This window comes from Arachis stenosperma, chromosome 5 (assembly GCF_014773155.1).
Source record: "Arachis stenosperma cultivar V10309 chromosome 5, arast.V10309.gnm1.PFL2, whole genome shotgun sequence".
In the NCBI taxonomy this organism is placed as follows: domain Eukaryota; kingdom Viridiplantae; phylum Streptophyta; class Magnoliopsida; order Fabales; family Fabaceae; genus Arachis; species Arachis stenosperma.
Window position 1 is genome coordinate 127,382,931 of NC_080381.1, and position 14,572 is coordinate 127,397,502.

Consider the following 14,572-nt stretch of genomic DNA (forward strand, 5'->3'; position numbering starts at 1 on the left):
TCCTAACACAATATCGAATGGACATCCATGACTCAAGGTCACCTAATTATCCAATTCTAAGTCAAGAGTGTAAAAACTATACAAAAACTATAAGAGACATTTTATCAAACACCTAGCATGTATAAAAAGAAAAATATCATAAATTATAATAAAAATAAAATCTATGCTACCAATTGCATGAGAATAATAACAAAAACTCAAACAAGTATTAAAGAAAGATACAATATTAAAATTGTATTAATAAAACCAAAATTGACAAGTGTTCATAAACTAAAAGTGGAAAATTTGAGAAAATAACAAAAGAAACTAATATCAAGACAAGAGAGCATAAAAACATAAATGAAACTATACTAAAACAAGAATTAAAAACTAAAATTAAAGAGAAATTAAGCTAAGAGCCCTAAATTCTAGAGAGAAGAGGGAGCTTCTCTCTATAGAAAAAACTAAGCTAAAGCATGTTAAAACATAAACCTAATTGCTCCTTCCATTCATCCCTCTTCAATTTGGTTTGAAATAACTTGAGAAATGAGTTGGATTGGGCATGGAAAGCCCTAAAATCGCCCCCAGTGTGTTATAATTAATGAGCTCATGTAATTGCACTCGTGCGTACACATAACCCACGATGCGTACGCATGGTTGCGTAGAGTTACATCCATGTGTATGCATGCATGCAACCGTGCGTACACATGATTGCATAACTTCAAAACGTGCGTACGCACGCATGGATGCAGAAACTTCCAAACTCCATTTTTTTCATGATTTCTCTTCTTTTGCATGCTCTTTCCTCATTTCTTCAATCCATACTTGCCTTAAAAACCTGAAATCACTCAACAAATACATCAAGGTATCAAATAGAATTAAAGTGAATTAGATTTAGCAATTATAAGGCCTAAAAAGCATGTTTTTTACTTTCAAGCATAATTTAGGAAGAAATCATGAAACTATGCTATTTCAATGGATAAATGCAAGAAAAGTAAATGAAATTCACCCAATTAAAAAAAATAAATACCATGAAATGTGGATTCATTAATCCTTAACCTCGTCTTGAAGGGTAGTTTGCTCCTTTTGAAGGTTAGTAACTAAATGGTTTAGATTATGAATTTGAGTGTTGGCATTTGCAATTTCTGTGTCATTCACCACGAACTCAGCATGAAGATTTGAGATCTCTACCTCGGCATCTCGAACACAAGTAGTTTACTGAAGAAGAATTTTCTGAACTTGAGGTAAGGTATCTTCCAATGGCATCTTAGCACACCCCAATTTGGTAACGTCAGTCAGAAGGAAAGAATCCATAAAATCGGAGCCACGAAACTCCTTTTCCAAAACACAACCAAAAGAATCCAAAGAGAGGACGTCAGAAGGTTCCTTACCTCTAATCTTTGATTTCTTCTTTAAAGGAGAGTTGGAGGGAGAATCTTCTTCCAAATTGTGAACCTCGGGACTTTGATTTTCTCTACCTCCTTCAAACCTGGGAGGGGGCTGTAACTTACTCATTATGGCTGAAGAAGACTCTCTATCACCACTTGGATTGATTAGAAAATCAGATTAAGACTCCAGTCTCTTCTTCATGGCAGCAATAATAGCAAGTCCTCCAACCATGTTAAATCTCAATAAGAAAAAAAGATTCCATAATATTCTCAAGTTGGGAAATAGAAAGAAGTTAAGATGCAAATAAAATAAACAAGTCATAAGTTAGAATTTTAAGAATTTACCAATAGCATTCTGAGTAGCATGCTCATCGACTATAATATCTCTCAAACTAAGGGGACGCTCGCTCCACAGTAACATAAGCATGTTGATGCTTACGAGTTTGAACTTATTGACCCCCTTCAATCTTATCTTTGGGGATGAAATATTGAAATTCTAATAAAGGTTAAACCTTTTTTTGGTCTTCTAACATTATGAAAAAAGGAATTGTATCCTCTACACTTTTAATTTTGAAGAATTTCTCTTTAAACCTATTATAGGATTCCTAAAAAAGATTGAACATTCTTTTGTTTGAGTTACCTCGAAAAGAGATAAACCCACGATCTTGGGAACTAAAAGGCATGGTTAGAGTAAAGAAATAAAAGGAAACCCTAATAGAAGGTTCAAGATCTAAGAAAGAACATAAGAGTTCAAAACAACGAATGATGGCACAGCTATTAGGGTAAAGCTGTAAGGGAGCACATCCAATATGAAAAAATACATTTACTTGAAAATCGAAAAATGGAAGTTAGACATTAAGTTGGGAGAACAAGGTTTCGTACATCCACAGCCAAGCATATACATTTCCCACATGATCATTTATATGACATAAGCAATCGTCAGGTCCTAGCATAGGTAACACGTATAAATTACTTAGGTCGGAATTGAAGATGACCCTAGCCTCTCGTAAGTTACCAAGTTCTTCTTGTGTAATGGAAGAAGGAGTCGACTTCACTTCGTCAGAAATCCATGAATAAATATCTACTTCAAGGTCCCTAGGTGGATTAACGGGAGGCACAGGGTCAGCTCGAGGTCTCGGACATCTGGACAACCCAATACGTTCACGAGCTATAATATCTTTCTTTTTCAACATCTCGAAAAACCTATAAGGGCACCACTATTTTGTTATAAAAGATTTTTTTTTTGAAAATTCACCTAGGAAATTTAGAAGCAAATGCACCAATTTCTAAAAAAAACCAGAGAGAGACGAGAAATTTAAGGAACGAGCTATTAGATTAAGGAAAACTAGAATAGTGGTACCCCTACTATGTCAACCTAATCACAATTATGAATACAGAAATCAAGACTAAAAATATGGAAAAATGCATGAAAGAAGAAACAATAAAATGGAGGGGAGAAACGAAGAAAAGGAAATTTTTTTTCAAAGAATGAAAGGCCCATAGATAAAGCATGCATAAATTATAGAAAACGAGTGACAAAAGTATAAAACTTACTTAATTCAGATTGTTGAATGGGTGCTTGAAAATGGCCGCAAAAACCAAGCTTTCTGTTAATAGGGCAAAAGCGAAGGAGAAGAAGAAGGAAGTTTTAGTAGAAACTTTTGGAAAGAAAGAAAATTTTAGGAAAATGAAAAAGGGAAGTTAAAGTAGAGTTATTAAATTAAAAACTAATACTATATTAATTGATGGAGAGAAAAATTGTAATTGCAAAATTGACGGTTCATAAAATGAAAAAAATTATGATTGCACAAAGAAAATTGAAAAGTTTTTTGAAAATCTTTGGGGCTTCAAAAATTAAAAAAAAAAACTTATTTAGGCTTGATCTCATAAATTCGGGCACTCGTGACAAAGTCTTTAAGTCAAGAGACCGTACCCGAGTTAGAGCACTGATCTAGATAAAAATAATACTCATAATTATAATTAAATGAGAATTTGACATTAGAAAAGATCGTACACGACATAATAACTACTAAAAATGTCAACACTTTTTATTTTTCATATTGGGATGAAGATGGAGTATTACGGGGTTATGGGAGTTCATGGCGCTTCACGCAGGTGTAACGGCTGCGATGAAGAAATTAGACGGTCCGATTTGAAGACAGTAATCGGACAGTCTGATTAGGGGCTGGGAAGGTACACAAATCGGACCGTCCGATTTGTGCCCCAATTACGTGTCACGCATGCATGTTCGCGAGCCCACTAGGATGTATACTCTCCAAACCTTATTCAATGCCCCATTTCCCTTTCACTTTCGAAGCAACCATTTCCTCCTCCAACCCCACCAACTTCATTTTTATTCTCCTCCATTGATGATGAAATACCACATTTGAACAAAAAAAATTGGACCACTCATTTTTAGCAATGCCAAGAAGAAGAAAAATAAAAAATGTCAATCGTCCGGAGTTTCACATTGCTAATTATCTTGATCATCCTAACTTTGTAAATTTTTATTTTAAAAAATTTTATTTTAATTAAAATAATAATTATAATGTTAGAGATTAGTAGTTTATCATAGTGATAATGTTAGAAATTAGTGTAGTAATAATGTTTAAATATTTTAATTTAATTAAAATAATTTTAGAGATTAATAATAATAAATTATAATGATAATGTTAGAGATTAGGAATTAATGTAATAATATTTTTTAGAAGAATTATGGGACATTATGATAATAAATTAATTATTGTTATTAATAGGATAATTGCAATAATAATAATAATAATAACTGTTATTAAAATTAGAATGGAGATATGATAAATAAAATAATTAATATTAATTGTTATTAACAAATTTATTGTAATAATTGGGTTTAAGAATAACTGCAATAGTAACTATCATACCGATATTGACGATAAGCTTCTATAGATATGGAGTCTTGAACTTCCTCAAGAAGTTGGATTCTATGTGTCTGATATAAAACATGTGGAACGTTTTGGGAGGAGACCAAGTTCCGTTACTACGAGCAATAGCTAACCTGATGTAATCGTGCCAGTCGGAGATCAGGCCCACACAATCATGTGTCACAATATGTTGTCGCAAGTTACTAAGAAAAAAGTACCAAGCATCAGATGTCTCTCCCTCAACTATCGCAAATGTAATAGGCACCATGTTATTATTTCCATTTTGTGAAACTGCAACCAACAAACAACCTTTATATTTTTCATACAAATGAGTTTCGTCTACCTGCACTATTAGCTTGCAATGTTTGAATGCTCTAATACAAGGGTAATAACTCCAGAAGACTCGGTATAGTACACGAATATTAGGAACCAAGTCATCTCCTTGATACGCAGGCATTGTCACAAAATGAACAACTGCGGATGGCTCCTTGTGACACATGGCCTCAAACCATATCGGCAAAGCTTCGTACGAAGCTTCTCAACCTCCAAAAATTGACTCCACTGCCTTCTGTTTTGCCAACTATGCTTTCCGATAACTTATGGTGTAGTTAAACTTTGACTGTACTTCCGCAATTACTGATTTCACCTTTATGGACGAGTCGACTTCTACCAATGGCTTTATTGCTTCTACAATTGTGTTGGATTCCAGCTTCGAATGGTCTTGAGAAATAGTGACCTTAGTACAGGTGTGACTAGCATTGTACCTCTTTATCTACCAACAGTACTTCCTCGACATTTTGCTCACCCTAATCAACCAATCACAGCCTGCGCCATACTAGGTGCATTTAGCATAGAATGTCGTTGGTTCTGACTCATGCACCCGATAATCTACACATCTACGGATGGTATAATCTTTCATCGCCTTAATTACTATCTCCCTAGAACTGAATTCCATTCCCACGATAAATTCACCATCCGTTATAACAGGAAGCTCTACTGCAATCACGTCACAAATTTTATATTTCAATAAATAATTCATAAATACATGTCGAATTAATAAAATATATGATCCATAAATCAAGAATAAACCAATCAAAAGTTAACATAATTATCAACTACATTATCAAATGATATTTAATAAATTAATAATAACACAAGAATGCGAAATATTAAATTTTTCAATATACATGTTTAATTGATAATTAAACCCTAAACCATTATTAATTATATACTATATTTTTGCCTATTTACTGTTGTCTTAAATATTTGTATCAAACTCAAAACATATGCACAAATCATAATTTAATAAATCATTATTTAAAGTTATGACGTACCTACATTTACATATTGAGGAAATTCCGGTGCATGCATGGCCTCTAAATCCAACGACCGCATGAAAGTCGGCTCCACAAACAGCTGCTGGTTTACTAGTGCATTTGTCACATCCGCCACATCTGCCACCATAGCATCGTCAGCTTGATCTTCGTCTACACCCAGATCAACGACCTCGTAGTTACTTTCAAGATCTTCCTCACTATCACTGTTGTAATCTTCCAATTCAATATCTCGGTCCGCTGTAGATTGCTCGAAATCGATATACAGTTCAATGAATGATATTCGAGACCGACTTTCAAAATACAGTGAAAATATTTTTTGCATGCTCGCTTCATCGGTCACGTATTTCGTTTGAAATTGTACGAACCCACCAAAGACAGATATAAGATATCTGTACAAAATACAGACACTCTCCTAGATATTTGAAAATCCATCTTCTCATAAATTACACCTTTTAATTCTTCATATGACAGTGTGAAAGGAATTATAATATCTAATGAATTTTCACACACAAATTTCACTCCTTCAGATGTTTATAATAATATTTGGCCATGATAATACACTTTTAATCTCACTTTTAATCCATGATAATGGAGAAGAAGAGAAACACAGAGGTGAGCTTCGGAGATTTGGAGCTCGGAAGAAGAAGAAGATGAAGTTGGCTGCTCAACGTTGGGTTGGAAATATATATATTAAACTTAAATCGGACCGTCCGACCGCTTTCATGCTAATTCGAATTTTTTTAAACAATAAAATCGGACTGTCCGATTAGTGAACGGCCCGCCCAAAAAAGAAGGAAACCCAGAAATCGCTGGGTCCGATTTCATGGCCTACGAAATTTTTTTCCTCCAGTAAAGAAATCACTAGGTTCGATTTCTCTGGGCCAAAAAAGAAATTTAAACATCAAGCATAAAATTGGTGGATCCAATTTTTTTGCACAGCCCTCCATTAACCACAAATTGAACGGTTTAATTTGTGTCCCCTATCAATTATAATAAATTGGATCGTCCAATTTTTTACTGTCACCTAAATGCCGTCACAACAACAGTGTAAAATTTCCTAAAGTTCCATTCCACTAAATTTGGTGTCATATTTAAAAAAATTAGCCAAAATGTCAATTCATAAAATTGTCAGATTATAATAACATTAAAAATATACAATAAAAACAATAAATACTTAAAAAACGGTTAACCAAAAAAAATAAAAAAAGCTCAACAAATAAAAAATAATTATCTTTAACATTAAAAAAAACTCTGACTTAGGAATCGAAATATTTCGCAATCAACTAAATTAGGATCTCTGATTCCTTGATCTCATAAGCATAAGCTCTATCACCTGCTAAAGGTACGAACAATAGCACTTGCACATAATTCGTTTTACATGATTAACATAACAATCATTGTTATTTTCATTTATCCCATTGTTTTTCTATGTATTTTTATCTCATTAATCACCCTTTTCTCGCCTAACACGGATTATGTGACTGTGAGAGTCAAGTTTTGCGTGTAAAAACTAAAAAGCTATATCATTATCGAAAATCAATCAAATCATGTAAGGTTAATCACATACGTGTAAACTAGTATAGTACGATTGTCATATCATTATTGAGAGAACGAAATCATGAATGTACCGGAAAAATAATAAAATAAAATAACGTAAGATGGTGGAATGCAAAGATCAAAACTAGGGGTGAGCACGAATGGATTTGATTTGAGTTTATGGTAAAATTAGAATCGAATCGATTAAAATGTAATTGGTTTGGTTTTGTTTAAATTTATATTTTTATATATATGTATTCGAATCAAATAAAATCAAATCGATTAAAAATGGATTGGTTTGGTTCAGATAATTGGGTATCTGATAATTTTGAAATTTATAAAAAAAACCAAATTTTTATCTTAAAAATTTAATAAGTACAATAAACATATAACATCAATAGAAATAATTCAAATATGTTAAATACCAAATACATTAAAAATTAAATTTATTAAAATTCAAACATATTAATAATGAATAATTATTGTCTAATAAAAAAGTCATATATATTTTTTATTTTTTTATTTAATTAACATATGATCGGATTTGCGAGTTAGTTCGAGTTTCGCATCCCCAAAATCGAAATTAATCAATAACAAAAGTCATCGATTTAATTCAAATTGGATCCAATTATCTATTGATTTTAGAACCAATTTAATTAATTCGATTCAAATTTAGACAGATAATCGAATACCCGCTACCCGTGCTCACCCTGATCAAAACACCCCTTGTAGGAAACTACGGATAGCTCTTTCCATTTCCATATTGGCTAGTGTCTTGCCACATGCCACCTTTCCGATCTCACAAGTGTTACCCTCTACTCCCTTCATGCAGACCTTCCTCCTCTTCTATCCCTTAAATAATTATTTTGTTTCTAGTTTTAATCCTATATATATAATCTATTTTTTTTTTTGTTCCTTATAAATTTCAAAATTAATAATTTAGGTGTTTATCATTTAGTTTAAATCCCTCAAAAACTTGAGTTTGCTGGATTTGGTATCCATTAATGAACTCTTGTTGGTATATAAAGAACTACCAGATGGATTAAATGATGTCCACCAAACTAAATCATTGTAAGATGAACATAAGATTATAGGATTGATGATATATTTTTATTTTTTCTTTCATCATGTAATGTAACAAAAATTATAGCAAAGACTTACAAATTAAGTTTTTACAATTTTTAACTACAGATTAATTAATTTTTTTAAAAAAATAAAGATATTATTTAGATTCTACACGATATTAAATAATGACACTTTATGTCTTTTAATATGTGATAACAAGTTCATTATAGATAATAAAATACATACACAATTTTATTTCTTTTCAGTATTTATAAATAAAAAAACATAACATATTTATAGTTTATTATTGAAAAAAATCTAATTGATATTTTTTTTTAAATTAGTTAATCTAAAGTTAAAATTTTTAAAAATTTAATTATTATTTTACTTTAATTTTTTTAACATTAGCAAACTTTTTTAATTTAAAAGCCAAATCTTAGAATTAAATTCTAAATTCTAAATCTTAAATTATAAATTATAAAAAACAAAAATAAAAAAAGTATATTTGAAAATGTTTATTTTTCTAACAAGAAATACTTACAAGAATAAACTCGACAACCCGGCCTCGAATACCAAATAATACACAAAAATTGATTTGTCAAAGTTTGTATGAACCATGAAGTATGAACAACCGAAAGTGCAATCACGACACGTGACCCATCCCTTTCGTGCACGTGTCGACCTCCAAGGGAGGGGATTTTTTGTACCGCATTTTCTGGTATCTTCACGCGTAATCGAAATCCAGTCGTCCATTTCTTCCACCCTATCAAGCGATCCAACCCGTTAAGATCTACAGCCGTTGGAAATCCGCCACGTACCCACATTAACACGTGTCAAAAACTAAGCGGTCAAATATACATTAATTTAATCTTATCCTTAAGATATCGCTCCCTATAAAGACTCGCTCAAGCTCCCTCCATTTCCACTCATCAAAAAATAAAAAATATCCAGACCGTAATTGTAGTTGAACTCACTAAATTACCGAATCGAACCGCAGAGCAAGATTTTCTCGCGTTCTTTCCCGGCGATTATATTTTATTTTTCTACCCCACTTTTTGATAGATTTTCCAGGAAAATTGTATATCGAATAGAAGACAGAAAATAAAGAAAACATGGCATTGAGCTTAACTCACCAGATCGGAAGCCTAGCCGGTACGCCGGTGCCAGATACTTCGGCGGGAGAGTCGTCTTCGTCATCGGCAACGGTTAGCGCAGCGGCGGTGTGGAAGTCTCCGTCAGCGAACATCCGATGCGCGGCGAGGAAACCAGATCCGGCTGGAGCAGACGCGCTGTCTCCTCCACTGACGCCGTGCAGGTCGCCGTCGCTTACGGGAATCCGGCCAGATCTATCGGTTACTTGTAAGGCATTCGCGACGGATGCGGTGGCGAACCCATCGGAAACGGAAGAGGCTGAGAGAGCGTACAGAGAAGGAGGAAAAGGAGGGAAGAGCGGCGAGGGAGGGGTTCCTGTTTACGTGATGATGCCGTTGGACAGCGTGACGTGGGGGAACGGAGTGAATAGGAAGAAGGCGGTGAACGCGGCGATGGCGGCGCTAAAGAGCGCCGGTGTGGAGGGCATCATGATGGACGTGTGGTGGGGGCTTGTGGAGAGGGAGAAGCCTGGGGAATATAATTGGGGAGGGTATAGGGAGCTTCTGGAAATGGCGAAGAAGCATGGCTTGAAGGTCCAGGCGGTTATGTCGTTTCATCAATGCGGGGGTAACGTCGGTGATTCATGCACGTAAGTTTCTCTTTCTCTCTCAATTTCTTCAACAAACCTTTTTTCATGGTGATAAATCTTCATGACAGAAATGAAATTAGAGTGTTGTGTTATCTTTTTATGAAAATCAGGTTTATAACAGCCAAAATCAAATTAGAATTTAGTGCATAAAATGTATGTATTCAATTCCCTGTTTAATGCTCTCGTGATTTTGAATTATTGGTAGTAGGATCTTAGGCCCAAAAATGCTTAAAGAGAGGAGAGCTTATTTTATCGAACTAGATGTAGTTGTGAATTTTTGTCTGATTTTGGTTTGAGCTACGATACTGTTGTGATTTTTGAGTAGATATGTCGGTGGATTTATCATTTACTTTGATTACGACAATCAATTTATCAATTTATTACGGTGGAAGCTCAGGTGCAGTAGATTTTATGTGAAGTTGATATCTGAGAAAATTGTTAGATGATTTGACTGATTTGACTAAATTTTAATCTAACGGTTCTCAAATATCAACTTTATAGAAAGTCGACTTTAGCTGAGTTTCAACCATTTATTATACATATGAATTATTAAATGGGTGAAGTTTTCAATTTGTTTAAACGGCTAGCATATGAATTATTAATTGGTTTAATTATTTCAATAATGTTTATAATTATATTAAATTTGTGATTTTTATATTTTTTAATGGAGTTTTTATACTGTTTTTTATTTTAATTTTGTAATTAAATTTTTACAAATCTAAAAAATATAAAAGATAATAGAATATTTTTAATTAAAATTTTAAACATATTTTTAGAAGGAATATTTTATTAATTTTATTTTTGTTACATAAATTTTAATTCTAAAATTAAAAATAATTTAAAAATTTAATTTTAAGAAAAATTATAGAAATTTAATTATAAATTTAATGAAACTATCAGAATAATTAAATCTTATTAAATTTGTATTCTGATTTCTGGTTGTGTTCAATTTTGTATTTTCATGTCTTTGCTTCTTCCCCTTCATTCTGTTCATGTGAAGTAATATTTTCATGTCTTAATCATTTTATTATCCCAGAAGTCAAAATTCCTAGAGCAACATTTCGAATTCTTTTTGATAAGCATGAATCAGTTATCTCTGAATCGAGAAGCTGTAATTGTTCTTTAATCAATTTCAGACTGTTCATTTAGATGTTCTGATGATAAGGTACTTGATTGTAACAAATATGAATGTAGTGTAAAAATTAAAGCTGATATGAATTAAAAATATAATTTTGTGTTTAGGGATAAGTATTAAGTTAATATGTTAAATGATTTTTTTATGACTGATTAAAAATTATTAAATTATAACAAAATAGAAGCGTGAGGAGCACGGCGCCAAAGAGTTTTATGGAAAAACGAAATATACGAAGACCCCAAAAAATAAAATACAATAAAACAAAAAAATAATTAAATAAATTAAGAAAAACGAAATACACGAGCGAAGGTGCGGGGAGATGATACAGTGATCCACGAGTGTTGTTTTGTTAGTGTAGCTCAAATTCGTGACAAATATTCCTTTTCAAAAGCTATTGGTATTTTCCAATTATAAAATCCCATTTTCGAGAAACCTTTTATGAATTATAGGAGTCTTAAGTTGCAAAATGAGGCGTGATCACTACGGTACAACGAGTTTTTTTTTTATGGCTATAACTCAATGAACTTTATTTTATTTGTCGCGTATAGTGAACGTAGATAAAATACTCGATAGAGGGGATGCGGTTTCGTGACAGATGATGATACCACGTGAGGGTTAGAAGTTGGATTGATTCACTTCTTCAAAGTGGATTATCCTTTGTGAATATACGCCTAGAATTGTAGTGGACCCCATATGTCAATATGACAGTTATGCTCTTTACGTTCCATTTAGGACATGGCAACCCTTCTCAATTTGTTTGATTCATAATTCTTTATTAGCTTGCTGATTGGAGCTTGGATCCTGGATCCAACCAGATAATCCTCTCTTTTTTAGAGTCAATAATATATCTGAAAGACTCGGGCACTGCATCCTCAAGTATTTAATTTAATATTTTAATATATGTTTGAAAAATATGTACCTATTATGTGTAAGAGATTGATTATTGGTGAAATAGTAGACTGTTGTCTATTGTTGTCACAATGTTTGAATAAGTGGTGTCTTAATCGTGAGTTGGAACTCATTGATCGTTCTTATGCTTACAGTATTCCCTTGCCTAAATGGGTAGTGGAGGAGATTAACAAGGACCCTGATCTTGCATACACTGATCAATGGGGAAGAAGAAACTACGAATACCTATCACTGGGTTGTGATACTTTGCCAGTACTCAAGGGCCGTACACCAGTTCAATGTTACGCTGATTTCATGCGTGCCTTCAGAGACAATTTCAAGAACCTTCTTGGTGACACTATTGTGGTAAATATCCACATGACCCTTTGTCCATAGTACTCTTATGTTTAAATCATTGCTAGATTTCACCTAACTTCTATAATTGACACAATTCAGGAAATACAAGTTGGTATGGGTCCAGCTGGTGAGTTGCGTTACCCTTCATACCCAGAGCAAAATGGCACATGGAGGTTCCCAGGAATTGGTGCTTTTCAATGCTATGATAAGGTATTGCCACATTCATTTATTTTTTCCTGTTTTGAACTCTCTTACTTTAATTTACCAAAAGGGTTGTAGTTTGCTTTGTATTTCTAATATTGTTTTATTCTACTGTGGTGCAGTATATGTTGAGTAGCTTGAAAGCTGCAGCCGAAGATGCCGGTAAGCCAGAATGGGGAAGCACAGGCCCAAGAGATGCTGGCGAATATAATAACTGGCCAGAAGACACACCATTCTTCCGCAAAGAAGGAGGAGGCTGGAATAGCGAATATGGCGAATTTTTCCTCACTTGGTACTCTAAGATGCTCTTAGACCATGGTGAGAGGATCCTCACCTCAGCTAAGTCGATCTTTGAGGACACAGGAGTCAAGATATCAGTAAAAGTTGCTGGCATCCACTGGCACTATGGTACAAGGTCTCATGCTGCAGAGCTCACAGCAGGTTACTACAACACCAGGTTCCGGGACGGCTACCTCCCCATCGCCGAGATGCTTGCACGACATGGCGCCATCTTCAATTTCACGTGCATTGAGATGCGCGACCATGAGCAGCCTCAGGATGCTCTCTGCGCACCGGAGAAGCTCGTTAAGCAAGTGGCTTTGGCAACTCAGAAAGCGAAAGTTCCCCTTGCCGGTGAGAATGCGCTGCCAAGGTATGACGAATATGCACACAAACAGATCTTAAAGGCATCACAGCTGAACGTGGATGACGACTCTGGCGAAAAAGAGATGTGTGCATTCACATACCTGAGGATGAACCCTCATCTATTCCAGCCAGATAACTGGAGGAAGTTTGTGGCATTTGTGAAGAAGATGAAAGAAGGGAAGAGTGCACGTAAGTGTTGGGAGCAAGTGGAGAGAGAGGCAGAGCATTTTGTGCATGTCTCGCAGCCACTTGTGCAAGAGGCTGCTGTTGCTCTTAGTCAATAATAATTTGCTTGGATCTTCTTCGTCTTGGGCTTTAGGAAATCAGTGACAGATAGGCTATGAAAGTTTTAGTTATGCAGCAGCCTATCTCTCTGGCTTTGGAGATGTATAATTTTGTATTATATTTTGTTGTATTCTACCGAAAACATCTATTATTACCATTCATGTAGCGTAATGCCGTAATGTATTGTTGGGGAAAGATTATGTTATTATCAATATTATTTCAAAGGGTTTTTTTTTTCGTCCATTATCTTGCCATGAAAACGAGAGAAGCAATAAGGGGAGGTGGAAATTTTAGTGATAATTTTTTTCATTTTCTAGCGCAATTTTAATTTTTACCAACCACGAGTCCAAATTCCAACCATATAGCAACCGATTATGCAAGTCATCAGTAACCACAAATAACAAATCATTGAGACGGTCGTGGTGCACAAAAGTTGAACAAGGATTTTGTCATTTTGCTGTAGAACTATCTAGATGCAAGATTTTCTTCGTCAATTTTCTGAAGTTCAGTAAAATCTTCTCTGCCCCGTTCTTTTCTCTTGAGCCAAAAAATTCTTCTCTACCCTTTATTTTTTAAAAATATTTTTATCTACAATTAATAAAATAATTTTGTCAAAGATAAAATAATAAAAAAATTATTTTATTAATATATTAAGTCATTTTAAATTATAGAAATGAATTTTAAATATAAATAATTTTTTTAAAAAAATTAAATGTTTTTTTCATATTAAATATTTTTTATATAAATTCTTAGAAAAAATAAAAATTAAAAAAGGTCTTGTGCGTGTAAGTCGTACAATTCGGTGAGGGGTTTTGTTTGTTTCAGACTTGACATTGAAATGCATTAAAAAACAATCTAGAAATAAGCAGAACTATCGGAGAATCATCCCCGCACACTAAAAGTTACAGTCACAAAATTCTACGTTTTGGGATGGTGCCAACAAACGATTGCTTCATCAATCAGCTTGTTTACTGTCTTCACCACATTGGTACAATTTCTATTTCTGTGAAGCTCACACTTTCATACTATGCCCTTTTCTTATTCAACAAACACAATACTGTTATCTCTAGACTTTAGAGGGGTCGGTGGGTGTAAGGACTAATTTTAATTGCAAT

At 33.7% G+C, this 14,572-nt stretch overlaps 1 protein-coding gene across 1 annotated transcript; it reads left to right on the top strand.

Annotated features, from left to right (window-relative positions):
• The first annotated feature begins 9,134 nt into the window (after nucleotides 1-9,134).
• LOC130979639 (beta-amylase 1, chloroplastic) lies at nucleotides 9,135-13,698 on the top strand. Its single transcript, XM_057903125.1, has 4 exons — nucleotides 9,135-9,946; nucleotides 12,125-12,335; nucleotides 12,426-12,536; nucleotides 12,650-13,698. The coding sequence occupies exons 1-4, from the start codon at nucleotides 9,318-9,320 to the stop codon at nucleotides 13,454-13,456; spliced, it is 1,758 nt and encodes a 585-aa protein (XP_057759108.1). The 5' UTR covers nucleotides 9,135-9,317; the 3' UTR covers nucleotides 13,457-13,698.
• The last annotated feature ends 874 nt before the right edge of the window (nucleotides 13,699-14,572 follow it).